Source organism: Crocodylus porosus, unplaced genomic scaffold (genome assembly GCF_001723895.1).
Source record: "Crocodylus porosus isolate Cpor-Errol unplaced genomic scaffold, CroPor_comp1, whole genome shotgun sequence".
In the NCBI taxonomy this organism is placed as follows: domain Eukaryota; kingdom Metazoa; phylum Chordata; order Crocodylia; family Crocodylidae; genus Crocodylus; species Crocodylus porosus.
In genome coordinates this window covers 38,759,011-38,779,846 of record NW_017728951.1, presented here as the reverse complement: position 1 = coordinate 38,779,846, position 20,836 = coordinate 38,759,011, and the positions used below count along the sequence as shown (strand labels likewise).

Genomic DNA, 20,836 nt, shown 5'->3' with positions numbered 1-20,836 from the left:
CTCTACCTCCCCCCCGCAGACTTACCGGCCAGACAGGATTCACCAAACTAGTGGGCTGCATTCCTATAAATCAGCTATCAGATTGGTATTGATCAATATGGCTGGTAAATAATCAGCCCTCGGTGTTGACTAGGAAACTCTTTATCGGTGCACCCCTATTATTTAAAAGTGTAACTACAATCTGCTCTTTTTAAAGTCTTGGCCACAAAACTTCACTAAAGCTCTATGATGTAAGAAATGTTAAATGAATTCTGAAATGAAAATTGCTACCTACCCAAGTACTGGAGGGACACTATTTTATTACAAGACATTATTGTGGTTATAGAAATCAAACAATCTGATTTCATATCCATTTTTACCAAATGTAAGTCTGTGGTCTTTGGCAAGTTCACTCTGTTTCTATTTTCTCCAACTAGAAAGTAAAATAATACCTTCTTTTACCCACCATCTTCAGTGTCTGCAAATAAGTATTATTCCTATTATTCCTAAGTGTGCTCGATGTTCATAACTGGTAGAGCTATTTCAAGTTTCACATGTGCATGCACTTCTGCCTAAATCCAATATTTAACAAAAACATATTATATATAGGTGTTTATTGCACTCATAATTAAAACCATTGAAACCCAAACTTTAATAATTTTTACAAGAGACTGTAACCATGAATAACAAACTATGAGAAAAATATTTTACATAAAAATGATTATTGGTTCAGAATTACTGAAATTCTATACTGACATCTATGCCATGATTCTAGACTAAAATACTTAGCTACTTGCACGTTACTGTCACTTCCCAGAGGTCATCTCTTCAAAGTTCCTACAGTGAGGCTAAGTCTAACTAGATGCAATGCAGTGATTCAATTTGCTGCTTCCTTTATTATTTATAGGGAGACTTGTCTAAGTTGACAGTTTCACAATTTCACCTTCATTACAAAGCATCTCATTTCTTTCTATCTGTCATCCTAACTGAAAAGTCCAACAGCTCCCCAAGATATGGACCTGTACATTAATCAAATCTCTGTTCTTCAGCTGGGCAACCCCAGCACTAACAAAGGAGATTCAAGGCACAACATTTCTTGGACGCCAGGGATGTACAGATCCCATTGTCCCCTTTACTTTTCCAGTTGTGAAAGGGAAGGAAACATATGAAAATCATTTGCTAAAGATGCTTTATTTTCATGGTTTGCTTCCTCTTCAGAGCCATGCTAATAGGACAAGGAGATGACATTCATGAAACGCATGCTACAACAGGGGTGGGCAATTGTTTTGGCTGGAGGGCAGCATAATGACACCGGACCAGCCTGCCATCGGAGGTGGTTCAAGCACCCACACTGAACACCTTCAAGAGCAAACTGGATGCTCATCATGCTGGGATCCTATGACCCCAGCTGACTTCCTGCCCTTCAGGTGTGGGGCTGGACTCGATGATCTTCCGAGGTCCCTTCCAGCCTTGATGTCTATGAAATCTATGGTGAGCTGTCAGGGGCTGCATGTGTAGCTCCACCCCCTGACAGCTGTCCTGCCCCTGGTTGCTATCTTGTGACCAGAAGTCCTGCCCCTAATCCCTGACCTTTGCCACCAGAAGTCCCACCCCTTGCCCTGGAAGTACTCCTTTTGGGAGGGGGTGGTTGCCATCTTGAAACTGGGGAAAAAACAAATCATATACTAAATATCAAACTTCTACTATAACTTACTTTAATTTTATTTTAAAAAATATTTTTGTTGCAATTTATGTGCGTTTGCATAGTGTATCCAGAGGCAACTGCATAATAGCTCAAATTATACTCTTACTCTTGTGTATTGTGTGTGGGAGGGTTAAGGAGGTATATGTGGGGACTGTGTGATTGGGGAGTGGGTAGGAGTGAGCGTTGAGGGGTATAGGTGTGGGGTATGTGGGAGAGTGTGGGTGAGTGTCAGTGTGTGTGGGGATGGTGGGAGTGTGTGTGGTGTTATGGTGGGCGGGGATTGTGCGCTGGGGGTATGGTGGGCAGCCAGCCCTGTCCATCCCATCTTGGCCAGGACCCATATGGCATGGCACAGGGCCAGCTTGGCCCAGCCTGGCACAATGCAGTTTCAGCTGTAAGGCTGGGGACCACACAGAGTGGCACAGAACCAGCCCGGCTCAGCTGTGGCACAGTTTCTGGTTGCAAGGCAAGGACCCATGCAGTGTAGCATGTAGCCAGCCTGTTCTGGCTCATTTCCTCCATTCTGTGCCACATAGGTCTTGGCCTTGCAGAAAAGGACCGTGCAATGCAGCACAGAGCCAGCCTGGCCTGGCCTGTCCCAGTAGCATTGTGGCTCCTCACTGCAAGGCCAGAACCCATGCAGTAGCATGGAAGGGACAGGCCGGGTTGTGCTGGCATCGTGCCACACCATGCAGTCCCTGGCCTTGCAGCTGAACCGCATTGTGCCAGGCCAGGCTGCACACTGGCCAGGCTGTTCCGCTTCCCTCACCTCCAGCTGCAGTTGTTGCTGCTGCTCCTGCTATGCTGTGCCGCACCGTCATAGGAGCAAGAGCCACAGCTGGAGGTGAGGGGAGTGCCTGTGTTGGCTGCAAGGTTGGGAGTGGGTGGGGCTCAGCCCCATGTGGAGCATTGCAGGGGCAGCCGCAGGCCGGATCCAGCCAATTGGCAGGTTAGATCCAGCCCATGGGCCACATTTTGCCCACCCCGTGCTACAAGCTGCAAAAACAATTTTTGATACTGATCATCCCTTTACATTCAGTTAAGAAATAAACAAGACTTAAGGGAAGTGCCAGACTTATGGCTTAGAAACTCAAGAGCTCCATTTATTCACATCTAATGTAGAGAACAGACAGATGAAATGCCTGATGTATCCCCAACCCCTCTCCACAACACCCTGCAAGCACACCTCAGCCATAACCTGAAGAAACTCACTCTGAGCTATAAGAGCTCCATCTCCAAGGCTCAATCAATCCTAAATCCAGCAAAAGATGCTAACTGAGGATGAGGACGCTTAATTTCTAGAGATCCCTGTCTGTCAAAAACAGGATTAGAACCACTCATTTTAAAATAGGAAACTGAATAGTCAAATGTTTCCATATCAGTCACTGCCTAATTAAACAGAATACAAACTAATGACCCAAAAACTGGGGGGAAGGGGAAAAGACCAGTAGCCATCCAATCTATTCAGCATCTCTTTAAAGAGAAATACTGCAAATAAGTTTTGATAGAAGTTTTCCTCTGTGACCAACTCTTGATTTAAGCAAATTTAAAATGCTTTTCTAGAATACTCGGTGATCACAATCCAACAACAATTCTGAGGACATTTAAGTTCAAGTGATTACGCGTGATTTACAAGTGATTCTCTTTACCATTTCTTCTCCGGTATTGGACGAGGCACAGCATTAACACGACAAGGAAAGTTGGGCTGGCCTGACAGATTTCGACCAAGAATTGTACCAACAAGGTTCAGTGGAAGAATGACAAAGAAACAGATACAGCATACGGCCACCTGTGAATTCAACAAACAGGTATGAGATCATGGATAGAGGAAAAGCGAGACATCTCAAATAGCTAACAGATTTTAGCATATTCCTGGTGACATGACATTAGCCAACATCTAGCCACTTTCTGGACTGTTGACTAAGGCAACACGTGTATTTGTTCCAAGCCAAATTTAACCAAAGTTGCTAGAAGACACTAAAATGCATTAAAATATTTTAACCACCTTCCATTATGTTGCAAGAGATTTACAGCACTTTTGAGATATTTTTATTCACAATCCCTGAAGTAAAGCTATAATTTGCACATTATGAAGGGCTGAAACAAACGGGATCCTTTATTGCATTTCACTGCAGCAGAGCTTATCATCAAAATACATTAATTTTGATCATTACTGTCCATCTGTTAACTGTCAATGCCTGTTACAAATATAAATGTCAGGCCTCAAAGTTCTTAATCTGTAAAAGTCTTCCAAAAAATACACTGAAACCATATCATGTTAGTCATACTAACATTTGGGGCCTGATACCATGGGCCTGCAACCTGGGTAATTATACAAAAAAGCTGTCAGACACCTAACTATTTGCATACACGGTTACTCAATTTACAGGTGCAACTGCAATAAATACATATGCAAATCAGGTGTACAATTCTGCATGCAGCAACAAGTATTTTGGCTGGAGTTAGCAGATGCAACAGAAAGTACCTCCAAAGACTCTGGAGCAAAGAGTCTCCAGTTCTGAGACAGTGTTATTTTTTTCTGTTCATGAAAGGCAATGGATTTTTGCAGTTCAAAAAGAAGAATTTTAAGGATTCAGCAGAATGTTTTCTAACCATGTAACTTTGATATATCAAATTACTTAAATATTTAATGGCTCCATACCACTCCCAGATACCAATGATTAAAAATAGAACAGCTGCTGACCATACAGTAACTACAGTCCTTAGAGACGTTCTCCGTGTGGATCCTACTGTACATCTGCAGGCACTTCATGAGTGAGCTCAATGCTCTTGGTCTCTCTGTCAAAGCAGCCAGCCCTCCTCCTTCAGTTTCCACACAAGCCCCAGCCCATGGTAGCCAAGGACTCCCAGAAGCTGATATGAGGGCAGGTTGTGATATCCACACAAACAACATCTAACAATCTGAGTTATCCTAGAATAACTATCCATTCCTTTTTGAGTATGGATCATTGTGGATCCAAACTTTAGGCAGACAGAAAACAGCAGCTCAGGAAAGTAGGCATGAGGAGTTCCAGCTGCATGAATTGAACAGTAATTGGCTGCTAAGAAAAGAGGTGCACTAGATTATCTCGTTTCTAAACCTTTAACATGCGACTGCTTTGCCTCTGAGCAAGGCTATAGCTGGAAAACAGGCAGGCATGCCCCAGTTTGTCCAGTGGTTCTCAACCTGCTTAGTCTCAAGGCACCTCTCAAGAAATGCTAACTCTTAGCTTTCACTCACTTTCGACTGCAGACAAATAACAGAGCAATTCTTTTGTTGCAAAGAACTCAAAGAGATCACAACAGGTCAGAATGTTTTTGACGCTGTAGATTTCTATTCAAAATCTCTGGGTTTACTTTGTGAAGTGTGTATGAGTTACTAATACTGAGTGGCACCCTTAAAAGGATCTCATAACACCCGTGTTGAGAATCACTGCTTTAGTTTGTCAATACCATAAAAAAATAAATCTGGATAACTCTAGCATGTGCCTTTTCTTTTCTTGTAACTTCAGAGAAAAAAAAAACCAAACACAGCTAAGTTTAAGAACTGGGTCAGGAAAATTTCTGAGACCATTTCAGGCAAGGCCTTTGCATCATCTCTCTTCTCTGAAGTGTTGTATGGGAAGTTTGAGAGTTGAGCCATGGATACCTTGACATCACTCACTATTCTGGATCAGAACAAATAGGAGAACAGCTTCAGGGTGTGATGATATGAAAACATTCTGAGGGAGCCTCACGTAGGCTCCTTTGAGTTTCAGAAGACCTAAACTGAGGTCCCAAGCTACAGTGGGCTCTCAGAGTTAAGTAGGCATGAAGCAGCCCTTTAAAAAAAGCTTCAGTATCAGTTGGTGAGAGAAAACTAAGCACAACCACAGAGGCAGGTGACAAACTGAACTTGATTTAAGGTGAATTTGAACAAAGCTGAGTGAAACAGCCAGTCCAGGGCAGTGCCTTCAGATCTGAATAGAGGTTCTGGCTGTGGTTTTAAGAGATCAAATCCACCCAATCTAGGAGTTAGATGGTGTCACTAAACAAGCATTTGTATTAAGCTTGTTAGCAAGAACCGTCTTGGATGGTATGGTACTACCAGGATGTTTGTGACCATCTCTCTTAATCTTGAAGATCACCTTGGGTAAGGTGTACATCAAGCCTCTGCCCCACTGCAGGGATAGGTAATAGACTGATCAAAAAGTTACAGGAGACATGGGTCTGTAGGTGAAGTCTATTAAGTGAAGGGACATGTGCCTGCAGTTGTACTAAGTTCTAAGGTGGGCTGGGGGGGCAGGGCACGGGGGTTGTTTTTGTTTTAAGTAATTGGAACTTACCTTGGACAACATACTTTTGAACCCAGAACCAAATCATGTCCAACACCCATGTGTTAGACTCAACAGTGGATTGAGCCTGACTGAATAGGGCAAGTCACTTCCTGACAAGTAGCTGCTAGCTCTGACCAGCTTTCCTGTAACCAACCCTTGCCATTTCTGTCAGATTCAGTGCCTGGTTAACGTGGTGGTATGTGCAATAGAGGCAGCAGATGAAGCATGCTGTTTCAGCACCTTGTGAGATGGAGATCAAGCGCTACCTCAGGCCCTCTCCTGAACTAGGAGAGGCATGTGCCCGTACTGTGTGGTAATATGTTGGCTCTGCTTCTGGCAACATACATCAGCACCATGCCAAAGGCATTTCTAGACCAGTTTTAGGCGGCATTCTGAGAATCTCTCTTAGGCCTGTAATTGGTAGAGCAATCAAGGCCGAGTGCTAGATCCAGACCAGGTTTGCAGAGGTCTACTGGTAAAAGAATAAGATTAAAACTCTCTCTAGAAGATCATTACCTTATCTGCTTCAGGGACAGCATTTCTTGCTTTCTGGATCTGTCTCTCAGTTCCTTCAAGCTGTACCTTTTGATCTTGCCCTTTTGTCTGGATGCCGATACCAGATGTGATGATGGAGCTGTCAATGACAGGTCACAGCACGGAACACCTGGTGCAATTTCACTGGCCCTCAAGTTGTTATGAAAAGCAGTTCTGGTGTAGCGAGTGGTGCTTTTATTTCCAGTATCAAGACAGTCAGTCAGGGGACATGGATTTCTTGAAAGTTTGAAAGGATGAGTTTTAGGTTTTCAGGAGCAGTGACACACTGGCCTTTATTTAGCTCATGGGTCAGCAACCCCTGACATGCATGTCAGAGTGTGGCATGCGAAGGCATTTTGCTTGGGTGTACACGCCACAGGGCTGACAACAGGGAAGGGGCCAGGGCTGCACTGCCACAACAAGGATTGGGACCCTCGCAGCTTCCCTGCGAGGCATGCATGTACACCCACCACCAGCAATGAGCCACACTGGGACTCTGCAGACCTTGGCACAGCAGTTTACAGCCTCCTGGGCATCCGCCACAGCCAGCCCAGATTCTGGGCAGGCCCCTGCTGCCTACCACAGAGCCCAGGCTGCTCGCAGCAGGAAGCAGGGAGGCTGCAAGCCACTGCATTAAGGTTTGCAGAGCCCCAGCTCAGCTCACTGCTGGTAGCCGGTGCTTACATGCCTCTCGATGGACAGCAGGGAAGAAGCCAAGGCTGTGCTAACACAATAAGGATTGGGCTCGTTGTGGCTCCCCAGCCATCCACTCCGGGGGCACACCAACATCTTACAAGTCAAGTTTTTGGCACTTCCCAAAAATATTTCTGACCCTGATCTAGCTCCTTCACAAGGCAACAGAAATTTGAGGGAACACTGCAACTCCAGGGCACTTGGATTACTTTGACACTAGTGTTCAAAAATTTGATCTTGTGCACCTATAGAAAAAGCATCACTGATGCATACTCAAACAAAAGCAGTTGCTTGGCTTAAATATCACCTGAAAGCCAAGTTATTTTGCATAAACACAGAGGGATCAGCTACAGAAATCTCCAACACTAGAATTGGGCCCTAAAAATTCACTCCAAATTTTTCAGTAGTCAGCCACAGATATTCAAAGGATGGTTTTAACCACACCACTGGGACAGGAAGGAATTTATATGTTTTACTCTATTGAATTTGCAAAACCTGCTTTTGATCAGTCAAACAAAACAACCCCCTCCCACCCTGATGGATATTACTAAATATTTAAACGAAAAAAATAAATATTTGATTATCTTTTTAGCACCTTCAAGATTGAACTATCTTGATTACTGTATTTTCTTTGTCTAAAAACACCCATTATTTAAATATCAGCCCTTAATTTTGTTTCCTGATTTCAGCTGGCATGACAGATCTTCCACTCCAGCTGCCTGCATTCTTTAAAATCTCCCTTTCTGAAGGAGGGAAGGGAGAATTCAGTATTCTATTGCCCTTGACTGAACGTGCAACATTTAATTTTTCTTGTTTGAAAAGAAACATTAAATCGAGAGAGGTAAATTTATGTTCTAGTGCTGCGTTTCATATTTTCTGACAACTATAGATAAAATTTCATTCAGAGGTGATAATTAAAATTTTTATGAGCACATCAAATATTAAACAGCCACTGGCAGGCTTTGGTGTCCGACTGCTTAATGCACCAGGGAAAAATAAAATAAAAATTAACTGCCAACGAAGAGGCAGCTTGATCATTCCAGTCAGCTACTACTATTGTATGCCAGAGATCATAGGACACCTCCCCATGAGTAAGGTTAAGTGGAGGATACTGAATTAGCAAAGTAATAAAGGGTTACAGATATGAAGAGTTAACATACAGAACAAGCAATGTTTGCAGGCCCCTAGGCAAAAGCTAAAGGAATGGAAACTTAGAGTAGTCAGAGATATCACACTAAATTTACCTGGTTAAGATTTAATATTTAACTCAAGTATCTCCATTGTTACATATTGAAAAGTACATTAAATGTCAAGCACCCAAAAGCTAAGAAATACCAGAATGAATACCCTACACAACCTTAATCTCACCCCTTTTTGCACAAGCATTATGCTACTTTAACTTCTGTACAGGACCCCTGCCTCATTTTTTGGTAAAGAGACTGCGACTGCTGCGTGAGCAGCGATTCAATGCTGCTTTACACTCATCATTCAGTGTGTGGCCCCATATCCTATTTACTGGTCATGCTTTAAACCCAGCAGAATGCAGAGTAATTCATCTCCTCACAGCCTTTTCTATGGTTCCATCACTATAGCACCTGAGAACATTAGACACTGATTGATTTAATTTCACAAGATCTCTATGCAGTGAGAGGATAGTCTCATTTAACAGATGGGGAACCAAGATACCTATGAAGTCAAGAGAACACTGTTTTTGACAGCCTAATTTGAGATGCCTGTGGCCAGTGATTTCAAAGAACTTAACGTGCTGCAGCACTTTATGGCTGCTTGCAGATGTTAAAAAAAAGGCACTTTAAACTCCACACATCCCCACCCACACTAAGCCCAGCAGCACATGCCCAGAAGCAGCACATTAGCTGGATCCAGCTTGCCCAGCATCTGTATAGACCAGGCGCTTTAGTGGGGCTTTTTGACACTTATCTAATAGCTGATTGAATCAGCTATTAGAAAAAAGCCCCCCAAAGCCCCACTGAAGTGCCTGGTCTATACAGACACTGTGGAGCTAAGTTGAAGTCTCATGATGCTTTTTCTGGTAAAGCACGTTTTTTTGGTTGTTGTTGTTTTTTTAAACATCTGCAAGCACAACTCCAATCAACCTCAGGGCTTGCTTTCTTTGCAAAGTTATCTGTAGTTGTAACTTGAGCACTACCCTTATCTTCAGCTCCCTCACACTTGCTAAAACAAAAAATAAAAAGCCTCACCTCAAATATAAGGGCATTTCCAAAGCACGTTGGCTGGCCCCTCATCAGGTAGACTATAGAATAATGATTCTCAACCAGGGTGCTATGGCACCTGATGGCCCGCTGACATCCTTTCAAGTGTGCAGCAGGATGCCACAAAATTTAGCACTGTTAAGTGTGCAAACATGATCCACATGACAAATCTACAGAAACCCAAAGATTTCAAATAGGAATCTGTTGTGTTAAATACACTCTGACCTGGGGTGGTCTTTCTGAGTCCTTGGCAACAAAAAAATTGTTCTATTGTTTTTCTGCAGTCAAAGTGAAAACAAAGAATCTGCATTTTCTGGAGGGGTGTCCTGTGGCTAACAAGGGTGCCTTGAGTTGAAGAAAGGTTGAGAACTACTGCTACAAAACAAGTGAGAGTACAATCAGCCAGTTCAATGACCATGTTTCAGTGTGGACAAAGGCTGGCCTTCCAGCTCCTAGAATCCTTCCCCCCCCCCACCAAACTGTACCCATTTGCTCAAAAACAATAGATTATTTGTCTTTGTTCACCAGAGCAACAATACATATTGCCACATAGTTTACAGTACAGCAGAAAACTAACAGTCTCTGCCCCACAAAGTCTTAGTGACAAGCACAACTGTATGCAGTGCCAGCAATGACACATGAGCCAACGTGTTATTTTGCACCATCACTGCTTTTACTTGAGCTAGGCTAATTTAAGAAAAGTAACATGAGTTAGTTTACAGTGAACACACTTTCACTTGCTTCTGAATGTTCAACTCTCCTGTAACCTAGGCCACTAGCATCTTCAATTGGGCACCTAGAAAGTGAGAACAAGTAGCTGACAGACAAACTTGCTTCACAGGACCTGGCCAGCAGCACACAGGAACTCTGCAGAAGAAGCAGGGACACAATCTAGTCCTCTGGTACTACTAGATGTCGAGTGCCAGGATGCCTCTACACATGCCCTCAACTGCACAGTTGTTACTGTGCAGTCCCAGCAGAGCACAGGTTGTTTCCAACCCTACTGTGCAGTAGCAACGAGCAGCCTCTTCTTGCAGTCACATCTCATTCACCATACAACTCTCAGATTCTGCATCAAATGAAGCAGGGTCCTACAGACCAGTCTTTTTTACTATGCAGGCCTAGTTCATCCTCAGAGCTCAGGCCATCCTGTGCACTGAATGAGTCAGGTCATATAACAGGGGTGTGTGTAGGGGGGTGTGACTCAGTCAGGTAACTCAGGGTTGTCCAACTTCTGAGTGGCCAGGGTGCCTGCAGCCCCCACACCACTTGGGCTCTGAGCCAGTGTGCAGCCCCATCCCACGAGCCAGCCCTGCTGCACCAAGCTGGCACTCCCATTTGCCATGGGGGCTCCACCTCCACCTGCTGCACCGTGCAAAGTCCCAGGATCCCCTGAGGCCCCTAGTTGTGTGCTCCCTCAGGCCCAGAGGCCTCCCTACCCCCAAAGGCAGGGGCAGGAAGTGCAAGCAGGAGGAGCAAGTGGAAGCCTTAAGGACTCCAGCAGCAGCAGAAGAGCAGCGGGCAAAGTGGTGTCCAGACCAGGAGTCCAGAGGCTGCAGGTTAACCTGTCAGGGGCTAGATGTCATCCACGGGCTGCCAGTTGGACAGTCCTGATGCATCTGAAGGACTGTCTCAATACATATGCACAAGAGAGCCAAACTGAGGGCAATTTTAGCACTATTTAACCTTAGTGCCCTTCACACCTTTTATGCAATTTTCTGCTGTTAAAAGGCAAACTGCAAATCACATTTTTCATTGTGGAGTCCTACAATACCCACATCATCTGCCAGCAGATTAGCAATTTTAGATCCACAGTGCAAACATCTGCCAATTGAGTTAACAGTAACTAAGTCAGGAGTAGTGCAGATCATCAGATGAGATTCAACAAGGGCAAATGCAACATCCTGCACCTGGGATGGAATAAGTGCATGCATAAATGCAGACTGGGGAATGGCTAACTGGCTGCAGTACTGCAGAGAAGGACCTGGGGGTTACAGGGGACTATAAACTGAATATAAACCAACAATGGTGCTTTTGTTGCAAAAACTCCCCAAACATACAATGCCCCCCCCACCGCAGAATACTGGTTGTATTAACACTTGCAGATCAAGGAAAGTGATTCTGCTACACTACTTAGCATTACTCCACGCCTCACAGCACAGATCAACAAAAATAAAGGGGTCTCAGAGGCAATTCTTAGGAGGAAAGGCTAGGGTTATTTAGTCTGGAGAAGAAGGGAGATTTGCTAACATCTTCAAATACCTGAAGGGTAATTACAGAGAGGATAGAGATGGGATTTTCTCTGTGGCCAAAGGGGCAGGACTAAGAGCAATGGCCATAAGCTGGAACAGGGGAAATTTAAAATTGGAAATTAGGAATGACTTTGACTATAAGAATGGTCAAGGATTGGCACAGGCTTCATAGAGAAATTGGGAATCTCCACCCATAGAACTTTTCAAGAACAGGTTACACAGCTACTTGGCTGCAATAGTTTAGTCCAAGATGATCCTGCCTTGAAACTGAAAGCAGACAAGAGAAGAAGTGACAGTGATTTGCAGGCATAAATTTGGGAAGGGTGATGGGATGGCAGGGACACTTCTCTGATGGGGTTCAACCTTCCCTTGTCAATCAGGTTCCTCCCTTGTTTCCTTATAATCCCTTATGATACCTAATCTCAGCTGCAAACAACTTCCTACAAGTTTCATCTGTAAACCAAGATCGTTCAGTGAAAGTAAGTGAGGGGTTGTTCTTGGTAGTCATTCCTTAGCTTTGAAACTCACTTGCCGCTGGAGGCTCACACCAAAGCCTGAGCCTAAGCATCTTCCAGAAGCACTGTAGGACCTTTTCATCTAGGACTGCTCTTGGCAGGCAGGCTGAGTCCTGTGCCACTGTTTGGGGCACTGTTTTATTACTTATTTTATCAGTTTCATACAATTAATTTTTTTTGTAAGCTGTCCTGAGCCTTCTTGGGGAAGAGCAGCATACAAAAACAAAACAATCAATCGGCCAACAAATAATTGAATACTAAAAAGGTCAAAAATGGAGCCCCAGCCCTAAATTTATGTCAGTGGATAACAGAGGAAGGGAACCCATTTGCTGTTGTTGTGGTTCCTGAGAGACCCCTAGCAGGGCATATCTGAAATATGGAGTGGTGAAGGACTAAGTCACAACGAGGCCTAAACAAAAACCATTCAGCAGCCTTAAAGGCTCAGAAGATAAGATTCTCCATAAAGTCCTATTACTAGACTGGGTATCGTTTCTGCCCTGAACAGGAGTAACTTTGCCATTAGAGACTTTTAGAAGCTTATCTACTCTGGGGAGCAGGAGGGCATGGACAACCTCTGCACATGGAGAAGTTAGGGGCTCCCAAGGACAAAGGTACGTACTCCAAGAAGGTTAATTTCTAAGCTCTTACCTTTCCTCCTACACAACTATTCCGTCAGTTGATTAAAACTGATTACAGCACAGATTTTCTGATGAACTTTCTAATCTACAACCTGCTCCACTGGAGTTTCCAAGCTTTTAGCAGAAGGGAGGTTTATTACCACACAGTAATTATGACTTGAACATAAGTTCATAAAAAGCTAGAGATCATAAAAATCACTGAGTGTATAAGGAGTCCTGCACACACAGTAGCTGACCCTTTAAGATTTACATTCTCAATTGCTTTTGTATGGGCATGTTTCTGTGACCTTAAAATAAAATGAGCTGAACAGAATTACTAGACTAAAACTTCATTGCAGGTGGAATTCCCTTCTGTCAGCATTCCGAAACTCCAAATCAGAATACGAATGAGAAATGTGATATTGTGAATGCCTGCTCAGCAGTAAAATACAGCCTCTTTACACGTGTCAGTGATCAATGTTGTAAACCTTTCTGACACTGTTGGATATGACCGCTTGCTTAGCACAGAAAAACGATACAAGATTTCATTTTAGCACAAACCAATTAACACAGACATCACAAAAATCACTCTTTAATTCTTGGTCTGCATATCTTCTGTAAAGAACAAACATGATTCAGTCGATGAAAAGTGACAAATATTCAACTCGATACTGTATTAATTACTGTAAGTCTTGCACTTCTTGTAAAAGGCTATATTAAGACCCTAACATACTATATTTTCTTGCATACAATATGCCCCAATATATGCATTTTGCTCTTGAAAGTCAGCATGGAGAAAAAAGATCCTTCCTTGGAACCACTGATACATAGCAGTAAGTAACTGAGTTTCTGCAGCAGGAGCCTCTGGTAGGGAGGAGATGTTCACAGCCAGCAGCTACGGAGCCCCATGTGAAACCTAGCAGCATTACTTCTGTTTTCCCAAACAGAGGCAGAAACTGATATTACTGCATTACTTTGTTTATAACGTGGACCCTAATTTCAACAACTGAATTGGGGGGTGGGATGCATGTGCATACTAGAAAATATGGTAAATGCTAGCAATAGGAAAAACTGAAGCCAGCCATGTATAAATTCTTTTATGACCATCAATGAAAAACTACTGAAGGCCTGAATGGAAGTAAAAAGTTCTTTAAAATTATGATTTCTGCCACCTTCATCCTTCAGTTTAACAATGTGTCTTTTAGAAACTGAATTTGAGTTGCATAGGTGATTTCCACAAGTTAAAACATTTTACAAGGCACAAAAAAAAGTTGTGATGTGATTGATGTATGCTTTATTTTACCAACGATTTAAAGCCCCCCAAAGCCCCACTGAAGCGCCTGGTCTATACAGATGCTGGGCAAGCTGGATCCAGCTAATGTCCTACCATTTTGTGAAACATTAGCTGTTCAGACACTAAAGAGTAATGCAATATTGATAGTTAAGAAAATGATACAAAATTAAACTCCACAAGTTGACAACAACTATTACACGAGAAAAAAAATGTTTAATAAAAATTCTGAAATTCCTTTTAGGTTGCAGCCTGAAAGAAGACTATGGTGCTGCTTCTGCATGCCATGTTAAAATATTAGAAGGCTTTTTTTCATTCAGCAAGTTCCAAAATCACAACTTTATCATCACCTTTAGTAACTCAGACATGAACAAGTGATTTTTCTTGCATTATATGAATATGCTTATGCATTCTAATTTACTATTAAACAATTAGCATTCTGGGGCAAGCTTTCATAAAACAGGAAAAGTAACCATGACCAATCAGATTTTAGGTTGACCAAATTTAAGCATATCCCTGTATGTACATAGTGGGACAGAAAGGACAATTTTGAAATAAGATGACACTGCCAGTCTTGTTACCCAAATCAGAACAGTTCAGAATTTTTATATTTCATTCTGCAGATTATTTTATTTAACCTTGAGGGTTCAGAAGTGTTTTTTACCTGCATTGCTTTTATGCTGTACCCTGCCTGAGCTTATAACCAGGACCACATGGATTATTTGGGGAAAAACCAAATCACTAAACCCCGCTCTTATTTCAGGGATTCAGCTGTAGTAACCCCAAACTTGTTTACCAAGCAAAAAAATATCACAGTAAGGAAAAGGAGGAGTGACTTTGCTCTTTTCAATTTGCAGTGGACTGCAGTTTGCTGCAACACTACAGGCTCTTTCTTACTTTCCTCTCTCCACCTGGGAATTTTTTCCACACTAAAAAAAGCTGGATGCAAAAAACCTTCAATGCCACTTTGGTGAAAATGGAACGGAACAGAACAGAACCTCACGCAGAACTCAGTCCAGTGAACGTCGTGCTGGTTCTGGCAGCATAGTGAAAAGCAGTATGATCTCCAAACATGTGAGAGGAGTTATAAACAGCTTAGTTAATGGAGGTGGCAGCGAACCCTCTGAAAGGTCAGCACAGGTTGGACAAATCAAATAAAATTTTATTTCATGACAGAGGGGAGTGAGTATGACCCATCAGTCAAAACTACCTTCCCTGCTATTCCCATTCTTCCATACCATTGTAGGTGAAAAAAATAGTTCTAATTAAATACAGTTGGGGATGGGGGAGAAGGGACGTGTGACATATCTAAGTCAGAGGATTTTCACAAGGGGATGAAACAGCTAGAAAAATAATTCTCATTGTGTTATACTCGCATACTATCTCCTATAAAATGATCTTGCCAGGACAGACTATCTCACGATTTCTATCCCAGGTATGGTTTTGAGAACACCATTTCACAAAGGGATGCATTAAGATGACTGGATACCACATTTCCAAAGTGGCACATCTAACCAACCTCCGCAGACTTCCAAATGGTTACCAGCTGTAACTCACTAGTTCAGAAATGTGCATATACCATTGCAAACTGCACAATCAATTCCTTACAATGAAGTTTTCCAGCAGAGACTAACATGGGAGGCTGAATTAGAAGTTAGGAGCCAGGTTTAAAAAATCCAGGCTAACCTTACATTTCTGTTTGGTCAGCGCAGAAAGAGCCAAAACTGGGCCTTTAATCTATACCAAGCTCAATGCAAATATGACCATTACATACTTTCAGTTGCATTTATGGGAGCGAGAGATTCCACCTTGTGGGCTAGACTAAGCAAGCTGTTAATGTTTGAAAAAGGAAAGGGAATTTAACTTTTGGAAGGTAGAGGCAGGGAAGAGACCTAAAGTAGTAGAGCCTCATTGAAGAAAACCAGTTTTTGGCAAGAAATTGAATTTAGAAAAATGATAAAGAGAAGTGGAAAAATGTACAACTGAGGAAAGAGCTGCCAAGTGTTAAACAAAAGCTGCAGAAGGATTAAGACAAAGAACAAGTAGATAGGAAGGACAGGAAAGGCAGTAAGTGAGGATGCTGCATCCAGACAGACTCAGTTTTTAAGACGTCACACACAAACATGAAATGCACAAGATGCAGACCTAACTTGAATACCATAGCCAACTGGCAGTGGGGTGTAATGGGAGTTAATAAATGGTTGTGAAGCACTAAGATCCTTAGACAGAAAGTCTTAAGCATGAGTGCCATGAATGAAGTTTCAGTACTGCTTCAGTTGACAGAAAAACGCATCTCAAAATGAACGTTATCACTCATCTCGGCCTTTGGTCTGACTACCCACCTACCACCCTGCATCCTCGACCCATCATAATTTTCATTCTGAAACTAAAGATAATAGAACTGCTGTCCTGTTGCAAAAACATCAGCCATCACCCCCCTGAATGCATCCCTCCCTTTCAATGTTCCTATATTGCCACACAGTAAAAGCACAAGACCCATATCTCTTCCCAGTAAATATGAATAAAACCTAAGTGTGTGCAACTGGTTCCATGCAATTTCAACACTCACAATTTTCAGCATTTCAATTACAAACTGAAAATCACATTAAGGGTAAGTGCAGACGTTCAGGATGGTTAGGAGGAGGTTAGATAGTGTTAAAAATGGCCATTCGATATACCTTAGTTCACCCAGGTGTGGACCTTTTACTGAGATCGAGTCTAAGTGTTTGATAAGCAATCTAAACGCATAACAATACAGAAGTTCAGCACACATAGACTGATCTAAAGACAGTGGAACCTGGTCTAAGATAGACCTGGATCGATGTATGCTCAAATTTAAAGTGATCTAGGTTAGACTAGTGCACAAAATTTCTGTACAGTTACCTGCACAGGACTGGAAAAGCCCAGCCACTGGCCCCAGGCCCCCGCCCCAGAACTGCAGTTTTCCTACCCAACCCCCTGACACCAGGCAATTTTTAGCACCCCCACCCCTCCACAAGCAGCTCCAGTGCCTGATTTCTCAGCGTTCAACCCTGCTAGAAGCTGAGCAAGCATCGGTGAGGGGAGGGGCAGGGGATGGGGATGTACGTTCACTGAGGGGGCCTCCAAGCCCCACTACAGACCCAAAAGCTCCCCTGATCCTGCCAGACCCTCCCAGATCCCAGCTGCCCCCCCACCAGTCCCACAGATACCTGCCCCCCCAACCCCATCCTCAGATGCATTTAGCTGTGTTCATGACACATCGGCTAAGAAGTGATGCTTCCTCTCTACTCAATACTGGTGAGACCCCAGCTGGAGTAGGGTGTCTGGTTCTGGGCCCCGCACTTCAAAAAAAGATGTGGAGAATCCTGAAAGGGTTGAGAGAAGGGCCACAAGAATAATTAAGGGCCTGGAAGACCAACCTTATGAGGAAAGACTAAGGAGATGTTCAGCCTGGGGAAGAGAAAACTGAGGGAGAACTTGGTGGCTGTGTATAAATACGTTAGGGGTGAATATCAGGAGCTGGGAGAAAATCTGTTCACTAGGGCGCCCCAGGGGAGGACAAGGAGCGATGGCCATAAACTACTGAAGGATGGTTTCAGGATTGATGTAAAGAAGAACTTCTTTACAGTAAGGGTGACCAGAATCTGGAATAGACTTCCCAAGGAGGTGGTGCAGTCCCCAACCTTGGAAGACCAGGAGGAGACTAGACAGACATCTTGCCAGGATCATTTGATCTCAGTAGTATTCCTGCCGAGAGCAGGTTGGGGGGGGGGTAGGGTCACCGATAACCCCCCCAAGCCTGCTTGTCCCCCATCACCCCAATGCCCCCACTGCTAGCCCCCACATCATAACTTGCATTAAGCTGGGTGGCCATTTTTAATGTGTTCTAACCTGCCCCTAACCCCCCCTCCCCCACCACTCCCATCTGTACTTAGCCTAAATAGTTAGCTACTACAGCGAGCCAAGGATCCTTAATATAAATTGCAACTGTGAATTTTACATTTCAAGACAAGTGTTAATGTAAGAATGGCATTCTTTCAGGCTATTACAACAGCCACAGATTTTCTACATTATCTGTCAGAGAAACAGTACTTAAGATTCTCTGTATTTGAACTTTATAGTCCACTTTGCAGTGAAACAGGGCTTTCCTGATTTAGAGGGTAATTTTCCTAGGTTTGCTATAATATTTCAAGTTCTCTATTAAAATCACTCACCATTGTTCCAAAGGGAATAGCTCTTGAAGCATGATAATAGATGGCAATGAAGTTAATGAAGAAGGCAGTGCCACACACCATGGCTGGGATAAGGAAAGCCCCAATGAACATTTGCTTTATCCATCTCCTTCCTGTAAGAAGAACACATTTCAACATTTTGGTAGAGGACAGAATGTGATTCATTTGGGCTCTCTCAGTTTATACTTGCAACAAGCTCTATAGAAAGTATTTAGCTCCCCCCCCCAACCCCAAGTGAAAGAAACTAGTACTTGCTAATAATCTACTCAGACAAGAACAAGGCAACAGTTTTTCATACCTAACAAAGAATCTGATTTCAAAAACACCATTCTATACAGTAATATGGAGATGGGAAGCAGAACAACAGCCTAAAATGGGAAACGGTGATATAGAAAACAACCTTTGCTTATTATGCAAGAAGTGTTTAGAAATGCAGCTGATGGGTATTTATAACTGAAGTTATCTCACTTGCATCTGTAGACATTTATACTGTTGTAAACTGTCAGTTCAAAGCACTAGTTAAATTTTACAAGAAGGACAACACACAGTTTACAGCTTTAACGGCAATATTTCAACTAAGGTCAACTCAGAACCCATAAAATGCCACATAAAGCTGGACTAAAGACTTGAGCTTAGCTCCATGATAAAGTGATTTTCAGCATCACTCCCTTCCCTTTGTTGCTGTGATCACCTTCTGTCTGTATATATGAGAAAGACAGATAGCAAACTCTTTGAGAAAGGGCTACTGGGTAAAATGTTCTGTATCTGTGTCAATGGATTTAAAGTTCCACTTTCAAAAGTGGTCAAGTGGAAAGCGATCTGAGACTGACTTCACGTGGAATTTCATGGGACAAACTCTGAAGTCATATCTATAGAGGCTTACCTAATTTGCAGGGGCTGCCCCCCAATCTGTCAGGTAAAACGTGGGCCCATGCAGTGATTCTGAGAGCGAAGCACAGCAGAGCCCCCCTCACACCTCTGATTGGCCAAAGGGCCTCAGTGCCCCTGCTTTTCACCACTGACTGGCTGCAGGGGATGCCTGTCATGTGGCCCTGCCCCTAGGCGCTGACTGGCTGCAAGGGCTCTCCATCATGCAGCCCTGCCCCTCACTATCAATTGGTGGAGAGAGGCAGGACCATATGACAGGCAGCCCTCACAGCCAATCAACAGCGAGGGATGGGAGCTGCAGCCATCTTGCCTGCTGCCTTTTGAGTGGACAGACCCCCTTCCCCGCTCTGCCAGGCTGCCGCAGCACAGCAAAGACTGAGGGGTCCCTCTAAGGAGAGAGCATTTTCTTTTCTGTAAGTTTTTTTTTCCCCTGTGGATTTTGCAGGCACTGCCTGGGCTTCACAGGCAATGTTGGGTTTTATGGAATCCACAAAATCATGTATTTGGTAGGTTCCTACATATCAATAACTGAAAATATTACCATTGTTCTTCCTGTCTACTATTGAATTACCACATACATGTAAAATAAGTACTAATACATTTAAATAACTCAATACAATTTAATTCAGTACAATGGGCGCCTTCAAAAATAAATAAATAAATAAATGAAAAAGGATAAATCTAGGGGTGCACTGATAGAGATTTTGGCAGCTAATACCAATAGCTGACTTTTCAGGAGGCATATTGGCTGATACTGATCCAATTTCCAATACCCATGCAGGCAGCATGGAGAGCTGCCTCCAGCTTGTAAGTCTGGTGTGGTGGAAGGGGCTGGGGAGGCAGATCAACACCCCCCCCAGTGAGGGAGGCTGTGGGGCTGGGGTAGGGGCAAGCACTGCCCAGCCGGGGCGTGGTGGACACGGGATGGAAATGTGGCTCATCCGGGAGGTGCAGGGAGGGAGGGGGTAGCTCCCACCACTGCACACTGCTGGTCCGGCAGCTCATCTGGCACTCACTTGCTCATGTGGCGGATCCTGCCACTGCTCCCGCCGTTCGTCTGGGAGGGCACTGGGGGTGGGGAGCATTCACAGGCCATTTACTGGCCAAATTATGGGCCCAATATAGCCGAATTCTGATACAGTAAATTTTCTTTATAATCGGTGCTGATCCGATATCAGACAGATGCATCAGTGGCACCTCTAAACAAAACCAGTCAATATGAAAAAGATTTTCAAAACCTAGACAGATTGTTATGGAATTAGCAACCATCTCTAGCAATTACTGCTGTGCTTTGGAGTGCAAGAACTCAAAGAACATTTTTCAGGGACTTGAGCAAGACTTGTTTAAATACCTTATGCTTGCTTTCACTTGGTTGAATTTACTTGAAGTTTTATGGTCTCGTATTTTATTTAAATATCTACAGAGGTTGGATGCATCCATACAGTTGAACAAATACCGTACAGGAGCAAAATCAGCAACAAAGACTATGAGAGAGATGGCAAAGATTTGGCAACCAGAGCCAAAAAGTGATGAAAATGGCTTCAAGAATTGCATGCTGATTATCAATTGGCAAAGTGCGTGGATTTTAACAGCAGCATACT

General features: G+C 43.4%; 1 protein-coding gene across 1 annotated transcript in view; it reads right to left on the bottom strand.

Moving 5' to 3' along the window:
• The window catches only part of TM9SF3 (transmembrane 9 superfamily member 3), a 104,461-nt gene that overhangs the window by 17,863 nt on the left and 65,762 nt on the right, over nt 1-20,836 (bottom strand). The window contains exons 9-10 of the mRNA XM_019555993.1: nt 18,330-18,460; nt 3,334-3,473 (exon numbers count right to left, since the gene is read on the bottom strand). Coding sequence (XP_019411538.1) covers nt 3,334-3,473; nt 18,330-18,460 — 271 coding nt within the window. The remainder of the gene's footprint in view (nt 1-3,333; nt 3,474-18,329; nt 18,461-20,836) is intronic.